Source organism: Canis lupus, chromosome 36 (genome assembly GCF_048164855.1).
Source record: "Canis lupus baileyi chromosome 36, mCanLup2.hap1, whole genome shotgun sequence".
NCBI lineage: Eukaryota > Metazoa > Chordata > Mammalia > Carnivora > Canidae > Canis > Canis lupus.
The window spans coordinates 17,125,405-17,145,395 of record NC_132873.1 but is presented as its reverse complement, the minus strand read 5'-3'; the positions used below and the strand labels follow the sequence as shown (position 1 = coordinate 17,145,395).

General features: G+C 39.3%; 1 protein-coding gene across 5 annotated transcripts in view; it reads left to right on the top strand.

The window, feature by feature from the left end:
- PARD3B (par-3 family cell polarity regulator beta) overlaps positions 1 to 19,991 on the top strand; it is a 987,000-nt gene that overhangs the window by 528,738 nt on the left and 438,271 nt on the right. For all 5 annotated transcript variants that reach the window (XM_072813099.1, XM_072813097.1, XM_072813100.1 and 2 more), the window contains exons 7-10: positions 1,554 to 1,679; positions 3,815 to 4,173; positions 6,954 to 7,093; positions 8,221 to 8,349. In XM_072813099.1, coding sequence (XP_072669200.1) covers positions 1,554 to 1,679; positions 3,815 to 4,173; positions 6,954 to 7,093; positions 8,221 to 8,349 — 754 coding nt within the window. The remainder of the gene's footprint in view (positions 1 to 1,553; positions 1,680 to 3,814; positions 4,174 to 6,953; positions 7,094 to 8,220; positions 8,350 to 19,991) is intronic.

Genomic DNA, 19,991 nt, shown 5'->3' with positions numbered 1-19,991 from the left:
GAGGAGGGACCAAGGAGGTGGCTGTTTTTCCCACGCCCAGCAGATTCCTCTTGGAGGACATGGCTGTCTGTCTTATTCTGGGGACACAGCTGGGACTCTGACATGCCACAAGAAGAAGGGAATTCTCTCACATAAAATATAGCTAAAATATATATAAGTTTGATTTCTTAAGGTTTGTGGTTTAGATACTACCGAAATACAAGAGTCACATACACACACATCAGGGCTCCTGGGTGGCTCAGTGGTTGAGCATCTGCCTTTGGCTCAGGGCTTGATCTGGGGGGTCCCGGGACCGAGTCCCACATCGGGCTCTGCGCGGGAAGCCTGCTTCTCCCTCTGCCTGTATCTATGCCTCCCTCTCTGTCTCTCATGAATAAATAAAACCTTTAAAACAAACAAACAATGCATTTCATTATTGCTGTAGTCCTCTTCCTCCTTTGCTTTTTCTCAACCCTCCTCTCCGGTCCTGACTCTAAGCAACAGCCACAAAGCACCAGGAGCCTCAGGCCGTCCTCTCTGAATCCTGAGTCTTCCCCAGGCCCTGCCCCCATCAGCTCAGCGTCTCCCTCAGAAGCAGTGAGTGGTGGGTGTGCTGCTCCAGCCTGATTAGATTAAGTCAGGCAACGGGTGTTGAAGCCTCCCCGTGTGGTTCTGGCCTCCTCATCCGTGATGGCTCCCCACACAAACACGTAGGTTCAGCCTGCCTCTGCGTGTCTTCTCTCTCTCCTCCTGCCTGCATCCTTCTGGTCCTGTGTACGGCCCACCTTCTCCCCAGATCTCCTATCCCTCCAGCCTGAGCATGGGAAACACCCACAGGTACTTGATTCAGGGGCACCGACAAATGGGACAGAACTGACTTTTAAACTGAGCAATATGGGGGCACCTGGGTGGCTCAGTGGCTGAGCATCTGCCTTTGGCTCAGATCGTGATCCTGGGGTCCTGGGATCCAGTCCTGCATCAGGTTCCCCGCGGGGAGTCTGCTTCTCCCTCTGCCTGTGTCTCTGCCTCTCTCTGTGTGTCTCTCATGAATAACTGAATAAAATCTTTAAGAAAATAAATAAATAAACAAACAAACAAACTGAGCAATATGATCTGTGCATAAGTGTTTGCTTCTTAAAATGCCAACGACTGTAACAGGTAGTAAGACTGCAAAAAGCTATGGTGAATGTCTGATCTTCTTTCATCATGAAGCTTCGAGGTATCTCGGCACTAACTCACACCTGTTACAGTCAGCCTGCTCCCTTCCCCAAACCGGGCACCTCCGCGTCCTCAGCTCCCCAGAGCTGTAGAGGCCCTTTCTAAGAATATCGCCAACAAGGCGATGGAGTCCTGAATCAGCGTACCCTAGGTCAGTATTTATGTGTCTGGCTTTCTCTCTTTCAGTGGATTTTTTTTTTCTCTAAGGATTTAAACAAGAAACAGTTGCCTGAATATAAAGCATAACTTCTTTCATAAGGAGAAATCAATACTTGCTTCTGAATAGTTGCAAATGAAGAAAAAAATTGGCCTATTATTATTCAGTAATTTTATTTCAACCTAAATTTTGCATTTAGGATCCTAGGACTCTTCATCCGCGGCATTGAAGAAAACAGCAGGTCCAAGCGGGAGGGACTGTTTCATGAAAATGAATGTATCGTAAAAATCAACAATGTGGACCTCGTAGACAAAACTTTTGCTCAGTAAGCATTTTTTTTCCATTGTTTTATGTTCTGCAATTGATTCCTGAGATACTTTTAATCACTACTGGGCCCTCGATGATCAAAACTGTTGGCAGGATTTCTGGTCAGCCCCCTTTGAATGACCCCAGGACATCCTTTTTCGAAGGCATCTTATGTGTTGCCATCCTCAAAGGGGGCCTGCACGTGTCCCTGGTGGCCCCAAGAATAGGAAACTGCAGATACAGAGATCCTTGCCGCCTGGTTGTCTGTTTGCATCTTCGATAGACGGGTTTGTTTTGCTTGGGATATGGGTCAGTTAGACTGGTATTTAATGACTCTTTTCACAGACTGTTAGTTCAGCTTATTAATTAACTAGCTTTGTGTCAGCAGTCTTCCTTAAGCTACTTGTCTGTGAGAGACGTCTATGAGGACTCACTGAGTAATAGAAACAAATGAAAAAAAATTAAAATATTCTCCCTCAAGAAATCATTTTTCTGCATGTGAACATATTATAGGAATGGGTTCTTATAGCGAAGAATCGGAGTATGTGGCAGTCTGATGCATATTTTTTAAATGTATGTTGGCATTGCAATGGGGCTCTAGAACAAGGGAGTAAATACTAATTAATACTCTTTAGTAATGGCCACTGGATTCTCTTGTTTCTGACCAAAACAACTCATAGCATATATTCTCTGTAGCCATTCTCTGTCGATATTTGTGATTTTGGTTGGGGGGAGGGGGTGGTTGTACATGAGAGGAGGCTGTGGGCAGTGGCTGCTTAATGTGGAAAGAAATGAATTTCTTCAAATAAGAATGCCACCGAACTTTTTACAAGGACTGAGAGATATGCAAGGTGGAAACTGAGGCTCATAAAAATTCAACATGAAGGTAATGCAGAGTAGAAACTGACTCCCAGTCAGGGAACTGAGCAGAGGAGCTGGGCTGCCTCTGTGAGATCTTGTCCTCCTCCCCTTCGAACATGGAGAGCAAGCACTTCATTCGTAAGGTTGGGTGGGGGGGTAGTGAGTGTCAGGTAGTAGTAGGAATTGTGATTCATTATTATTTGATGTGGCTGCTACTGACAGAGACCTGAAATAAAGGTGCCCTAAACAAGATTTATATCCCCCACCCCCCAAGGACAAATAAGTGTGGAGGTGGGAGTCCAGGGTTGGTGTGGCAGTTCCACACGTGTCAGCCCAGGGGCATCTTCCATCTTTCTGTTTTGCCATCCTCACTAAGCGACTACTCTCTTTAAGTTGTGCCATGGTCACTAGGGAGCTACTGGGGTTCCCCCATCACTCCTGAGTTTGGAGAAATAGAAGAAGAAGAAACTTTCTGGCTCCCAGCTTTCTTGTAACCCTATTATATAAATCTTACTGGCAAGAAAGGCTGGGATAGGGAGTTGTTTTACGTAGTCATGAAGCATAAGGATGAAGGAGAGAAATGCTAGTAGGAAATCTGAGAAAAACACCAAATGCTAAGACAAAAAAGTAGGAAAAAAAAATACAGGTACTATATAATAGAATAACAGGTACTATATAATAAAATAGAATTGATAATTCACTATGATATTGGGCACAGCCAATACACCAAATATCACCATGAGGAAATGTTTGTGTCAGAATTAAAATTCTGGAACACACCCCGTTTTAGAGAGGATCTGTTCTTTAGAAGAAAGCCCTAAAAGGAAACTAATTCAATCAATACTACACAAGGATTTTTTTCTGTCTAAAATTAAAGTTTGCTTTTATGCTTACTTTAGCAATGGCTCCTGGTTGGGTTTACAGATTGAGAAATACTTAAAAACTATGGGTCACTGGACAAGTTATCTTATCACTCCGAGCCTCAGTTTCCTAGTTTTGTAAAGTAAGAGTGAATTGTACTTACCTAACATGAAATGAGATTAAGGAAGTTGTCAAAAAGATCCAATGAGAGGATTGTGCACGCTACTAAGGCATGTGTAGCCCCGTGTCAGGGCACCTCGTGGGCAAGTCGTAAGTGGTTAATTCATATTTAGTTTGCGGTCATCCTGGGGGTAACAGTGACAGTTTCTCCCATGCTCACACTGATGTGCTGCCCCCGTTGCCATGATGTGGGGTGCTTTACGTGGCATGCTAGGATGTGGATTGTTATGTATTTCCTGACTCTCTTTGAAGGGCTCAAGATGTCTTTCGTCAGGCGATGAAATCTCCAAATGTGCTCCTCCATGTGCTTCCACCGCAAAACCGTGAACAGTATGAAAAATCAGTCATTGGGCCGCTTAACATTTTTGGTAACAATGATGGCGTTTTGAGAACAAAGCTGCCGCCTCCGGTCCATGGAATATCAGCAACAAAAACTGTAAATCTCACAGGAACAGGTAGTCCTGAAGAGGATGCATTGACTTCTTTGCAACAAAGCAAGAGCCCCCGAGTACCAAGACAGGGTAGGAAGCCATCCTCTCCTTCACTCTCCCCTCTCATGGGATTTGGCAGCAAGAAAAATGCAAAGAAAATTAAGATTGACCTAAAGAAAGGTAATTATTAAATTATGCTTAATAGCATTCTATTATTGTAACATGTAAAATTGGTTAAGAGAAATGCATTAAGGCTAATTTCGTTAATTCTCCCTTAGTTTAATTGTATCAAAGAATAGATTTAAGTAGGTAACTTAAATTTCGTGGAATTGTACTACGTTCTTATTCTTTTCTTCTGGAGAGTATAGATTGTTTTTAAAAAAAGTGATAAAGACAGGTTGGGAAATGGAAAGAACCATTGCAAACTTGAGAGAAACACAGTAAGAAAGAAGCACTGAAATTCAGTTGAACCCTGTTTTGAGCAAGATTAGTGATTTTTGTAGCACCTTTAGGTCAACTCTAAAAAGCCAGTATATTGTTTCTGGTTCTCTAAGACAGTTTTATACCAGCAAAATATTTAGTCCTCAAAAGGCAAATATGTGATAATCATAATTGATAATTATTACATATAATTATATAATTGAAATTCCGCCAATTCAACATTGCAAACAATTTTTCAAAACATACTTAATTTCAAAAGCGTGTAGAGTATAACCTTGTCTTCATCTTTTCCAGCATTTCTATGCAATTCAAGCCCAGATAAATAAGACTAGGCATGTGTATACATGCATATTTATGCAATATTATACATATACACAAATAAACATTCATACACTTCTGTGCTTTTATTTTAACCTCCTGATAATCCCTTCCCCCACTGCAGCCTTCTGCAATCTGATGTGATTTTCAAGACTAAGTTCAAAAGAAGCCAAGATCTCTCAAATTTTTGTCTGAATTAATAGAGAATTTAATGATCACAGGGTAGTTTTAAAATATTTATTAACATATATCAAAATAACATGTACCTTTAATTAGACTGTAGTGGTTATTCTGAAAGATCCTCTGGTCAGAATTTTCTCCCCCTTAAGAATTCTGTACTGAGAATAAACTGTATTGACTAGAGTGCTGTATTCACCAGAGTGCTTAGCAATTAGGCTTTTTTTTTTTTTTTAAGATTTATTTATTTATTTGAGAGTGTGCAGGCATGTGTGCACATGAGCAGGGGGTAGGGGCAAAGTGAGAGGAAGAAAGGGAATCTACAAGCAGACTCCCCATTGAGCACAGAGCCGGACTTGGGGCTCTATCCCAGGACCCTGAGGTCATGACCTGAGCCAAAACCAAGAGTTGACCACTTAACTGACTGAGCCACCCAGGAGCCCTTTGACTTTTTACATAAATGCATCAGTTGTTTTTTGTACAAAATATCCAGCTATGTAGAAGACATGGGGTTGAATGCTTTGAGGATAGGTAGATCAGACATAGAAGGTTACTTTAAGAATCCATCAGAAAGGGGTGCCTGTGCGGCTTAGTTGGTTGAGTGTCCACCTTCGGCTCAGGTTATGATCCTAGAGTCCTGGGATGGAGCCTGACATCAGGCTCTCTGCTCAGCAGGAGCCTGCTTCTCCCTTTCCCTCTACTTGTTGCTCCACCTGCTTCTACTCGCTAGTGTTCTTTCTCTCTGTCAAATAAATGAAGAAAATCTTAAAAAAAAAAAAAAAGCCATCAGAAGGCCTTGAATGCAAAAATAAAGAATACGACATCACAAATGTACTCTGGGAAACTTAATCTGACAGCGAAAAGGTACGAAAAAGATCAAACAGCAAAGGATCAGTAAAGGATACATTGCATCTGTCTTAATATAGTCTATGTGCCTTCCCTCCTGATTGCATGTAGGAGGAGAGAGAGGAATTGCAGATGGCTTGTTCAATGGTGATGCCATTACTAAAATTCCAGAGTTTTGGTAGATGAATATATGTGAAAAGATCAGGATCTGAATTGGAGAAGGAGTTTCATTGTGAAGTTTGAAATGCTGGTGAACATGTGTACATGGTCATATTAAGGAAGCTGACCCCAGAGAGATTAGGGCCAAAGAGATTTAGGTATCATCCATAGGGAGATGGTGTTGGAGCCAGGAGCTGGCCAAGGCAGAGAATCTTGAGACCAAATTGTTCCAGGGCAGATCCTTGGGGAATATCTATGTTCATGTGGGAGAACAGTGGGTAAGAGAGGGTGAGAGACATGACGGGTTCGGAGAGGTAGGAAAATAGTCATAAAACAAAGATATGAAAACAAAGATGGGGGACATTAATTTCAAAAAAAAACTCAGTGAGAAGTGTCAAAGCTAGAGAAAGGGACAATGCAGAACAGAAAAATAGTGGATGTGGTCTTGAGTAGATCATTGGTGGTGGAAGGCCGAGGAAGAAGTAAGATTGAAGTGAGAATTCTGTAGGGCAGAAATATCTGAGCATACCTTCAGGTAATGTGGAAACCACATACTTGGAGAAAGAGAGAATCAGATGCAAAAGAATGGGCCAGCCAAATGTGAGGGAGGGAGCAAGGGGGGTGCAGCACACGAGGAGGAAGCAAGACCCAGCTGTGGGGAGCTGCAGGGTGGCTAGCTGAGTGAGTGCCTGACACAACTCATGGCAGACAGCCTCTGGCTACTCATGGTTTACTGAGAAATCAATCTCCTGAGTTTATGGATAACATGTGGCATTTCTTCTGGGACCTCAATAAACGAAAGTGTTACACATCTGCATTGCGCCCTAAATTCACTTTGAAACCATCATAACCTGTCAGGAACTATAATCTTTATTTGCAACAAGAACAACTGAAGTGTATTTAAAATATTTGCTGGAATGTAAATATTTTACTTATTCTACATTAGTCTAAATTAGGTAAGTTTTACTGTAAGGTTTCTACTTAAGGTGACCATGCATTTTCCTGGTCTTACGCACTAGGCCCTGAAGGACTGGGTTTCACGGTTGTCACCAGAGACTCTTCCATACACGGGCCTGGTCCCATTTTTGTAAAAAACATTTTACCAAAGGGAGCAGCAATAAAAGATGGCCGCCTGCAATCAGGGGACCGAATTTTGGAGGTAAGACTTAGAATTAATATCTTCAATAAAGTAACCTTGATGTTTAAATAAATATATCAATATTTATATTTGAATGTAAAATATTACAAATTATTGTAGACAATAAGGACTTTCATTATAAAAAAATAAGGACAAATTATTGTAGACAATAAGGACTTTCATTATAAAAAAATTGAGTCAGTGAGAAGCCTAACTTCTAAGGTCAGTGATATAAGGACAAGTAACACTAAAAACTTTTCTCTGTCTTCTCTGTCTTCTATCTCTTAGGGTCCCTGGGGAATTTATATCAAATCCAGGAATTCATCATTCCTGGATTACAGCCAAACTCTGATAACAGTTCTCTTTAACTTTTCCTAGGGATGGGCCAACCTGTCTCAGGTTGATCTATGCCTATAAAGAAGTATTTGGAACTATGCAAAGCAAGAGACTTTTCCCCCCATGTATTTTTGTTTGATAAGCATTATCTTCTTACCTAAATATGTATTGTCAGCTTACCTTTCAAGAAATCTTCCTCACTGAAACTGACTGGTTCTATTTAACTTTCTCATGGCATGGAAGTAACACTCTAGATTCTAAATTATGGAAGAAGATGTACCAAATGACTAATATAGCTCCAAAGTATAATTTCTAATAATCTGTGATAAACTGGAGACTCTAATTTTCTAAACATGGAGATCACCATTTAATTATAACAAAGAACTTGCCTCCAAAGTAATTTGCCATGTGATTATGGTCCATTTCTTGTTTTTTTTTTGTAGTAGGCAGAAAATGGTGCCAGTTCAGTACCTGAAATCCACTTCTTTCTTCTTTAAGAAATCATTCTCTACTGTCAGTTTGATTTTCCCCTCATAAGAATGTGATATCTTAGGAGAAACTTCTCACACTGCTTACTATCTGAAATGATCTAGCACCATAATAATGATGGTCAGTATAACTACTTTGAACTTAGTTGGTTTGGAACCATGTGTTCAACATGGTTGAACATGTTGTTCAACATGAAACCATGTTTTCATCTTTTCTGAGCTTTATTGACTGTAAGAGACCATCTACTACTTACTTTCAGAAACCATCTAGGGTAGAAGGAGATGGAAAGTGTCGTAATCTGTTCATATGATGGCATCCATTAGGTAAATGGCAGAGATGTCACGGGGCGAACTCAGGAAGAGCTCGTGGCCATGCTGAGGAGCACCAAGCAAGGAGAGACAGCATCACTGGTCATCGCCCGTCAAGAAGGAACTTTTCTTCCCCGAGAGCTGGTAATGTTCAAGTCTTAATGAATCCTCAGTGCAGAGTTTAGTGTACCCAGTGAATTCATAATAGCCGAGAGATCAGTTTTAAGTCACAGGTTTCATTTGTAATAAGAACCGAATCACATGAAGAGTATTGTGTCCCATCTGGGGTTATCATGGCTTTATGATGTTAATGCAGTGAGTTGGACATATGCCAGTAGTGCTTCTGGGGTACAAATACAAACACCCTTTTAAGGAAGCAATTTAACAACATTCAACTAAATAAAATATACTTTGAGTGTGTGCTCTATGTTAGCTTTATGCAAAACACAGTCAGCAAAAATGGTTGTGGGGCCACCTTAATGTAATTTGCAGTCTAAATGGAAATAAAATATAACCAAGTATTCAAAACGATGAAGGTGATGAAAAAGAACTGCAGGGTGCTATAGTAACATGTAACAAGGAATTTAACCTTGTCGTGAGGGCTGGGAAATGTATTCTGAGGAAGAGAGTTTTAAAGTCTTGTTAAAAGTGTATGCTCTTTGACCTACTAACTACTCTTCTAGGAATCTGTCCTAAACTGATCATCAAAGATGTGGAAAAACTTCATGTACATTGATTTTTTTTTTCTCAAGTCCTTTTTATTGTAGTGATCTGTTAGGCACTGTACAACCATATGGTAGGTATTGGTTAGATAAATAACTAGATAGCTCTCCAGTGAAATGTCATAGTTACTCAAAATGGTCTCTTTGACAAACTGATCATAATATGAGAAAATGTTCACAGTACATTAAGTAAAAAAGTAGTATATAAAGATGATATATGCAGCATGATCAAATTACAGTAAAATATCTTTTTTAAAAAATCCAAAGAACTGACAAGAGATGGACCCACAATGTTGAGATTATGTGAGATTTTAATTTTCTCATTTTTAAAATAATGAACACATATTACTTTATTATTGACATATATATTTAAGAAGGCTATACAAAATCCACCTGACTTTTATAACTCATAATAAAAAGGAATAAATGTGGAAAAATGACTTTTAATTACCCTTTTATTTTTATTTTATTTATTTTGAATCTATATAAGAAATGACAAAGGTACATATAGGTAACATGTTAGATTCCCAGAGTTAGATCATCAGAACCGGTAGGCCTTAGTTGAGAAAACTCACTGGAGTTAGCTTGGAAAAGAGAAAGTTTAGGACACATTTTTATTATTGCTAACAAGGATGTATGGAGTTATCGTGTGGATTAAAAAGTAGACTTACAATGTTTCTTGAGGTAGTTTCTATCCATTAACATACTTGTGTATGTATTACTTGTGTAATCTAACAATTTACTAAGTAAATGCTGTTCACTAAGTTGGAGGTTCTGGGGATACAAAAATAATTAAGACTCATTTCCTGCCCTCCTTGACTTGGTACCAGAACAAATATTTGGAAGTGATAATGTTACAAGTTACAATAGTTTCTGACTGTTGGAGCTGTCCAGGAAGAAAACAGGCAACTTAGAATATTGGAACAGAGCCAGCCTCACCATCTGTCAGAGATGCGCTAGAAAAAATTCTCCCATCGATAAGGTGAGAAGACTAGATGAAGTCTAAGATATCTCCTCTAAGCCTAATATTGTACCTATGTTTATATTCATAATCAAATATACAGCCTTCCTGAATCACCTCTTTCATATATTAATGCTTCCTACTATTGACCGAAGGACCTCCTTCCCACCACTTTTCCAGGCCTTCCTTCTCTTTCCCATCATCTTCTCCATTTTGCCTCTTGCCCTATTGAATGCTCAGTAAAACAGAGAAGGGAAGAAGAATGGGTAGTATAAGACATAAAGACTATATTCTCCCCTTCTTTCCTCTACTTGACTCCTCCATTGCCAGCCATCTTGCAAGGAAGAACCTTGCATTTCTCATTTCCTCACTTAGGCTTTTTAGTCTTCCTAAAAAGAAATGCTGCAGAAACTTGGAGTTCAGATTTTTTTTTTCTAAAATGCAGATGGGTTTTTCTTTCAATCCTTTATTTATCCAAAGACCGCGGTCTTTCTCTACAAGGATTACAGAATAAAGCAATTAGAAAGAGGCAACATGTATATAGAACAGGAAACCCTTCACTTCTTGTCCAACTCTTGGTTGCATGAGATAAAACTTAGAAAACTTTGGTGGGACTATGTACTTACATCAGGAATGGGAGAACCAGGAAAGAAGTTCTGACCATGTATTCTTTTGAATTATGGTCCTGGAATGAGTGAAATCCTGCATAGAAAGAGAAACATTCCAGGGGAGCCAGCATGGCTCAGTCATTAAGCCTCTGCCCTCAGCTCAGGTCATGATCCTGGGGTCAAGCCCCTCATCAGGCTCCCTGCTCAATGGGGAGTCTGCTTGTCCCACTCCCATTGCCCCTCCCCTCTGCTTGTGTGCTGATGCTCAGTCTCTCTCTCTTTTCTCACACATGCATGCTCTCTCGAATAAATAAATAAAATCTTTAAAAAAAAAAGGAAGAGAAAGAAATATTCCAGTCAACAAAAGAACCTAATATCAGAGCTCCAGCTAAGAACTCACACCCTAATGAGGCCTTAGTTTACCATCTAATAGTTCCTTTTACCCCTTTGCCAAGTCTTCTAGAATTCCTAATTTGGCAGCTAATCCTTCCTCCTGGAAGCGCCCTCCTTCCCCCAGGCAAGGCGGAGAGGAATACTGACCTTACCCGGATTGAAACTGAATGCTTTCTCAATCACAGACAATTGCATCTGAAAGTTAATGAATGTAAAAATAGAATTTTCAGAGTAAAGAGGGCTGAAAGAATCAGTATATCCAACTCTAATTTTACAGATGAGAAAACAGAGATTCAGTGTGGCGGAGTAATCTATTAATGGTCCCACCCTGCTTGGGAACTAGAGGCATAGGATTCTTAACACTTGGTGCATTGTCTCTGGAGTTCAACTCTGGAAGCTCAACATCACACAATGTTTCTGTGTGATCTAGAGCAGCTCACAAAATTATTCCAAGGCTCAGTTTCCTTATGGATCTCATGAGATTGTCGTGAAGATTAAAAGAGATCATACATGCAAAGCTCTTGGCATAGTTCCTGGCCAATTATAAGTCTTCACTATATGTCAGCTATAATTCTGCTAGTACCTTGCCACTTCAGTAGTATTAAACACAATAAAAGTACAATACTATACTTTAGATACCTTTTGGAGAAAATAGATCTATTCAGGCTTGCCTGGGATTAACCACTATTTTAAACATTGATTTTTTAATTATCATTTAAAAATATATATATTGCTGTCCAAAATACTGAATTACAAAAAAAAAAAAAAAGAAGAAGAAGAAGAAGAATTTGTGTGTGTTTGAAACTAAATCCATAAGTCAGGCAGCCTGTGTGTTATTAGTTCACTCTCATTTAATAGAATTGAGTGAAATTTGATTTCTATCCCAGAAAGTGACATCATAGGCCAAACCCCCCAGGGAGCATGTTAAATTAATTGTGCAACTGTGAGATTATGAGTGCAAATAAATTATTTGTTCTCATTGTTTTTTAGTTTTATAACCAAATTTGCAAGGCATGTGGTCAGTATCCCTTCTCCTAGAATTCTCTGGCAAACAGTCTAGACTCTTTAAAGAATATCTGACTTCTAATTATCTAAATATGTGGAATATTCTTTGTAACCACAGCAAAGCAAGGCCTTTGAGGATTATAAGCACCAAGTCATGTAGACCCAGAACCTTGGTTTCTGGAATAGTATTCTTTGTCCAGCCCAGATACCTTCCTTGAGTGCTAAGAGGCAAGAACCATACAGGAAGTTTAAAGAGAGGTCCTGTTTGGCATGCACAGCACTGTGTCACTGTGAGTTACTTCATAGTGTGACATGCACGGGACTATTTGGAAAAACAGAATGAAGAACAGTGTAGTTTATGACACATCTCTGTATTTTCCTTTCAAAAAAAGAAAAAAAAAACTGGAGGTGTTACCACTTTGGTCTCTTCTCTCTTATCATGACTGATGCACACACTTGACTTTCCATTGAAAATCTGGCAGGATGAAGGAAGGACAGCACTTCCTGCTTTTGTCTTATTCTATCTCCTTTGAAGAAAACAAACCGTGTTTACTGTTTTCCTCTTTTGAGAAACCATCCTCTCGCTTTTCTGAAGCCTTGCTGTTTCACGAGCTGGATCCCCTCTTAGCTGCACCGCTCCGCCTGGTTTCCTACTGGTAGGTAAATCTTCCTACTTCCTCGTTATCTTAGCATCTTGTAAAGTCTTAACACTTACAGCCAAGGGAGTCCATGGTCAGCAGTTAGACAGGAAGTCCCGATTTAGGGTGGTCTCTCTCAGATGTGACCCTCTGTCATTCCAAAGGCCTGAGCACCCATTCATTTCCTGATCATTTCTCCTGACCTGCTACTAATTTCGTTTCATGCCTTCCCTCCTGAGCAATTGGTCAGCGTCACAAATGGAGCAGTGCATTTAGCCAACCTTCGTTCCAACTGTGGCAGACTGGGTTGAACATCAAATGAGAAGAATTCATGTACTAGCATCACAACTATTTAAGCCCTTTCTCGTATCTTTACCAAAGGAACTGTGTTTCAAAGGTAATCTTTCCAGAATCCCAAGCTGGAAGACCCTCTGATGTCTTCACCCCCTGACTGGGTGAGAGTTTATTAAAGAGGTGTTCACATAAGGAACATTTTTGCAAAAGGGACTCTGAGATTAGTGTTGGTAATAGAATCCCAAGGTGAAGCTGCTGTGCCTGCATCTGCACTTGATCACTCTGCCACTTAATCAGTGCTTTGTTTGGTGTGTTCAGTGAGAGACATGTTCGACGTTCTCTTCCATCTCTGACGCCCAAAATACTTGTGCAGAGCTTTAGTTTAGGCAAGATCATGAAAAACTAAAGGTTTTCTATTGATGTCATGCTTCTATTTTTTTTTTGAGAGCTTCCGAGAGAGTGGGAATGTGAGAGAGAGACTGTGTTGTTTATCACGTAGGTGCATGTACAGCCAACACACATGTGAATGTCTTCTTTCATTTATTGGGGAGAAAAAAAATTGTGCCATTTCTTTGTTAACCTCTTTAATGTTTCATGTTCTGACCTGCTGCCTTATCTTTAAATTATCCTGAAAATCACAGCAACCCCTGGTGGGTAAAGCGAGCTGAGAACATTTCAAATGTATTTATAATTTCTACCTGCCAAGTTTGCCTGCTATTAAATGCTGGCCTCTGCAAGTGGGATTAACTATATTTCAAGCAAGGAAGTTTCTCCTGCCTGGCATGACTGAGATCCAAAAGGCGGCCAGCCATGTTTGTCATGCCGATTTGATCTTCACATAGAAATAATTGCTTTTGCTGAGGAAAAAAAAAAAATAATACACATGCACCTGTATGTGGACACTCCCCAAACAGCTGCTGAGTTTAGTGTGGTCCAGCGCTGCCATATTTACTGATCCCTGTAGCTGCCTTTGCAGTGACACGTGGCTCCCACTCCTTTACTGTTTATCTTCTTATGAAGTGAAAAATTCATACCTTCAGATGTCAAATTATTTAATATCATAAATCATGAAAGATTTTTCGTTTGAAATCTTAGATGAACCTCATTTAACTGATATATTATTTTATTCCCTTTGGCTATTAGATTCAAATGATTCCATGCTTAATTAACCAAGGTACTTAAGGAAGAATGAATATTATAGCAGCTATTTGTGGATAAGTAGCAGAAATTGAAGGATGATTTCAGAATGATTTGTCTACCTAAACCAAAGTGCAGGAGTTGTGTTTTGGAATTTAAATAATTATGCAGAAATCAAAACGCAGCCATATTTTATGGATTCTCCAAAGAACACAGGTCTTGTGACTTAAGATGGAGTCCTTGCTAAAATATAGTCTCCGTTTCTGCTTCTCTCTACAATATTTTTTCCCAGCTTAGTGCAATTCCATTCAAGCAGTATTCATCTAATCCTAGCCAAGGTTCTGCAACATGAACTCCAGAGATGAATAAGATGTGTTTGTGTCCTCAAGGAGCTTCTAGCCCTATAAAGAAGAGTTATGAGTTGATCAGATTATTCACTGAAGTGTTATGGGGATGCAAAGTTATGGGACCAAGGAAACCTTTAAAAACATCACAGTATTTGAGAAAGGTCTTAATTGAGTAGGGTTTTAAAATGCAGAGCTACAGAGGGGAGGAAAACAGCATCTTCAAATACTCTGAGATTAGAAAACATAAAATACATCAGGAGGATAGTAGGCAGCCCAACTTATCAGCTTACTGGCAAGAGCTAATGTGAGAAAGTGTATTGTTTGGAATAAACTAGAAGAGGTGAAAAGATGTTCAGATACTTGCTAAGAGCTTATTGTATTTGGCTATAATGTAATCATTAGGAGCCTGGGATCTGGGATCAGTCAGAGCTGGGTTGAATCCTGCCTCTACCACTGATTGGCTGAATGGTCTTGATTAAGTTACTTACCTGAGCCCAGCATCACCCCTAACTCAGGGATCAGGGTATTGTTTACCTAAGAGAGTATCAGCATTGGAGATGTGTGTAAAGTACTTAGGGTACAGAATGTAGAGTGGGAATCCCTGCTTTGCAATCTTACTCAACCTCTGTGTCTCAGTTACCTCATTTGTCAAATGAGGATAATAATAGCACCTATCTTGTAGGGTTCTTGTGAGAATTAGCTGAGCATAGATGCTAATACATGGTGAGTGTCAAATAATGTTATCTTCTGTTGTTATTTCCTGTGCCTGGGTACATACTATATGCTCAGAAAATATCTGCTGACTGAATAAATGAAAGCTACACATTATTAAAGCAGATGACATTAGAAGGCTGGAAAAGGTATTGCTAAAGGCACTGTGGTTCCTTCCTACTCTATGTCTAATCTGTATCTAATGCATTATCCTTCCTGATACAATTATTTTAAGCCAAATAAAAATAATATGCAGAGATTTCCTTAAATTTCAAAGCATTAGCAATCTTTGGTTATAGCTACACAAGACAGGATAGGGATAGTGTTAAGACAATGTAAATGAGGGATGCCTGGGTTAAGCATCTGAGTCTTGATTTCAGCTCAGGTCATGATTGCAAGCTTAGGAGATCCAGCCCCCCAGTGGACTCATACTCTGTATGTGGAGCCTGCTTAAGAGTCTCTCCCTCTTCTTCTGCCTCTCCCAACCTTAAAAAAAAAAAAAAAAAAAAAAAAAATCCAGACGATAAATGTTGATTTAAGTAGTTTAAATTATCATGAATACATTTGCATAATCTAGTTGTAGTTTACTTGTAAAGATGTATACTGTACACAAACAATAAGTATCATTGCCTAATATTTTAAAATACTAGATTTCTTTTAAATGTTAAAAGTATTTTAAAGTATTCTTTAAGTGCTTTAATCTCAGTTGAGGTTCTCAGTTTGAGAACTCAGTGAGGTTCTCAAAGTGTGGTCTCAGATCAACAGGATACCATTACCTCGGAATTTGTCACACCTGTGAATTCTCAGGCTCCTTTCAGACCTGAGGAATCAGAAACTCTAGGATCTCAGCTAAAGATGTATTTTGACAAGCCCTCCAGATGGTTCTGGTGCTTACTCAAGTTTGAGAAGTGTTGGAATAGTGGTTTTGTTATAAAGGACACAAAGGCCTATAGCATAACTTAGTGACTGTAACTGACTAGTTCCAATAACCAAATTTTCAACTTTTTCTTTCTGTTCTGCAAACAATTTTTTGCTCTGGGAAAAATACCCTGTGAAAATTTGAGACCAATTGAGTTGCATCTCTTTGGTCATGTGCCTCTCATTTTGGCAAAGGGCCAGTGCTGAGCACAATCCGGTTACTCAACTCAATTACACCTGATTCATTTAGGCAAACTCAATTGTACTTGACTTTTTCAGGCCCGACTCGATTGTGCTTTTAAATTTCCACACTCAATTTGATTGTGCTCAAAATTTGTTGTGTGCCACCTTGTAACTTGTAGATTTAAACACATACCAAAGAGAAGTGCTTCTAGGGCAGTTTAGAAGATTGGGTTGATATTTGTTTGCAGTTACACCTCTGTCCCTTCTCCCTTCCTGTCTCCAAGAGGGGATGCTATAGGGTGAGATATGCTCCTTTGGCCCCTTACATGGACCATGTTCTACACTCCCCCATACTGCTATGGTCGGACTCATGGCAAAGATTTCAGAGCTCCTGAGAATGTGATCCTCATTTACTGTCTCAAAGCAACTATGTTTAGCTATTACTATCTGTCTTTAAAATCATGAAAATGAGGCACAGAGACATTGCTCCTTACCAAAATTTACATTGTCAAAATCTGAATTTTTTTTTTTTTTTTAGATTTCTACCTCACCAAATTGAGCATCACACCTTCCTTCAGTTGTGCTGTGTACCAAGTGACTAGGTCCTTAATCTTTGCCAAGTTTTTGAATGCGTTCAATAACCCACATGGCTGAGGGATTAGCCGTCATGGGCTACTCCCTGGGAAGTACTTATACCTGAAAGAATTGTACTGAACCCTTGTCAGCAAAATCTAGTCTTGATAAAATAGATGATGATAAATGCTCTGGTTCAGCATTATTAAAACAGATGGAGGAAGTGCTGGCCATTTTGCCTGGTTGTATGGCTTCCAGGTGTCAGAATGAAAATACTTAATGACTTTTATCACAAGACTGGTTTTGTTGGAGACTGGAAGGTAGTGGAAGAAGAAGTGTTCTCTGCTGAAAAGGAGCTCTCGTGACATTTCAGAGAACTGGGGCCTAATTACATTTTCCTGCAGTGTTAAGGATGAAGGGCCATGAGATCCGGCTGCACTCTCATGCCACAAGACGTATGTCTTATTAGTGGCCACTGTGACCATGATTAGGCTTCTGGAGGTTAGATTAAAAAGAAGAATTTTCTAAACATACATGTTTAAACAGCTCAGAAAAAGTAATATTGTAACCAACCACAGATTATATCCTTCTTATTATCCAGTTAGCCAAATGTTTCCAATAATTCATGCCAGCTGTTGATATGGAGCAGCTGGATGAGGAGGTGGCTACATAACTTGGGGGATGACCTTGATTTGCTTAATTACCTCTCTGCCTGTGATCAGTGCGTTTGTTAAGGTACATTTGGTGTAAGATAAGGAAATGCATTCATTTTGTAAAGGATATTTAAAGATTAAGAGAAAAAAGTTATATCCTTAATTGATCGTGGTTGACTCTCCAGCTGTTAATAAAGTAAATACCGTACTTGTGAAACCGCCACTACAGTCCATTTCATTTTGAAAGTGTATTTAGAGGTTTGAACATGTTTCATCTGCCTGTTTTTCAGGAAAATGTGTGATCTTTATCATTAAAGAATATCAGCTGAAGATTGCTACTTCTTTTTTTTTTTTTTTCCCTTTCCTCCTAAGGGCTGATAAAACAGAGATAGACACTTAGATCACAATCTGTTGCCACTTACCTCTTCCTATGCCCCGTCCCCAAAGATTCTCTGGGCAATGACTTTTAAATATGTTCTCATTATTTTTAATGAGTGTGCAGAACATATGACGCAGAATGCACGAAAGATAGGTGCCCTTGTACTGAACTTGTCAGATATAATAAAATGTTGAAGGAGTTAAGATGCATTTTCCTTTAAGATATTATAATTATTTAAATTAAGATGCCCAAGTACAAATCACATGGTATTTCAGCTCCTGTTGCTGCCTAAATGAGGCCCCACCGCCATCCTAGTTCTCCCTTTAAAAAGAATGTTTAATCACAAATGTTAAAAAGACAAAAGAACATTTAATATTGTTATGTCTCTTTAAGTTTACCCTTCTTTAAATCTGCCCTGATGGCAGGATATTCAATTATAAACGAGTTCAATTATGTTTCCTGGCCACTTATTGAGTTATGTGAAGGACTTTTATCACCTAGTCTTTCCGTAATTAATTCTTTGCATTTCTTAAAGGCTTAGGACCAAAGGAAGGATTGTTTAACAGCTTGAAATGTTTCAGTTTTCTTACATTTCCTCATTCTCTCCTTTTCCTTCCTCTCTTCTTTCTTCTGACCTATCATCCTGCCTTTCTGGAAGTAAATAATACTCAGTGCAGTATCTATTACAGAATATATTTATTTCTGCATTACATTTCTACGTTAAGATGCCAGGTGGTGATGAAGAGGAAGATAATGGTACATTACATTAAATTACATTAAAATGCCAGGTGGTGATGAAGATGGAGGTAACTAAAGGTAGGAGAATAGAGAAAAATATCCTTAAGAACAGCAAATCTCCGCTTGATAGTCATTATTCGTCAATATTGGAGTCCATTTTATGGAACTCTTGGCCTTAGCACCCTGCAAGGGAGTTACAGACTTTCAAATTAACTTGAAAGTGCTTACTTTCTCCCTCCTCTCCTTCCTAGAAGCTACATATTTCATCTGTAGACACTTGACTTCCCACTGGAGGGGAAGAACACACAGAAACAAACAAAAACTAAACAAAACAAAAACCTCAAAATGGCAAAACACAAAAACACCCAAGCAACATATCTTACCAGTTACTTGCTTATATTCCATCTCCTTGAGACCAAGTGTTTCTTTCTTTGGCACTCTAGAGAGATTTGCATTCAGGAGAATTGTCTGCCCTCTACTTCCCTTTATTTCTGGGTCCATGCAGATGATAAAAGGACTCAGTTGAAAAAAAAAAAAAAAAAGGGACCCAGTTGTTCGACTAAATGCCTATTATTCCCAGGTTAGCTGATCAAATATTTATCAAACATTTTTGGTGCTAGATGCTGTGCCCACACACTGTGTGTTCTAAAATGTACTAAGAAATGATCAACTGAGGATCTGAACTCCAAGAATTTCTAAGACAATCCTGAGTGTCATTAGAGAAAAAAGAGTATAGCATGCTACCTATCATCTGTAGGGAAGTTTAATCAGAGGGGTATAGTTAGACACATTTTTTTGTAGTGGCACAAATGTAAGGAATAAGCAAAGAGGTTAAGAGTGAACCAGAAGTTATATAAAAGGAAGAAATCAATAAGGACTTTAAAATTCTGAAAAATTTCATTTTTGAGATGGTATTCTTTTTGGCCATGGATAGAGTCAAAGACGCAAGCAAAGTAGGAAGTTCAGGGATGCAGAGAAGCATGAGCCAAAGGCAGGAAGGAAAACTGAGGAAAAGGGAGGAGCAGAAGAAAGGAACATTTTGGTCATAGTAATAAAATTGTTGGCTACTTATGTTATCACGTGAGCAAAATTTGTGTGTCTATAACAAGACTATTTCCAGGGATAATATTGAAATCCATCAAATTTAAGATCTATCTTAGGCCCTCTTTTGTAAAGTCTGTATTCTTAAGTTCTCTGTTTATAAGTTCTGTGTTTGGGTTTATTCCTGCAGCCAACTGGAGCATCTGCTAGGCAGGAAGGTTCCAGATGGTCTCCTTTACATGGTTGCCAGTTGGTTCTGGCTGTTGGGTGGGGCACCTTGGTTCTAGTTAATGAGTCTTCTCATCCTCTAGAAAGCTGGTCCAGCTTCCTTAGAAGTCATTCTTGGAACAACAAAAACAAGATGCAGGGGCTCTTTAGGCCTAGCCTTGCAAGTTGCACAGTGTCACTTCTGCCTCATTCTCTTTGTCAAAGCAAGTCACAAAGCCCATTAGGATTGAGTGGATTGGTGGATGGATGCCATGATT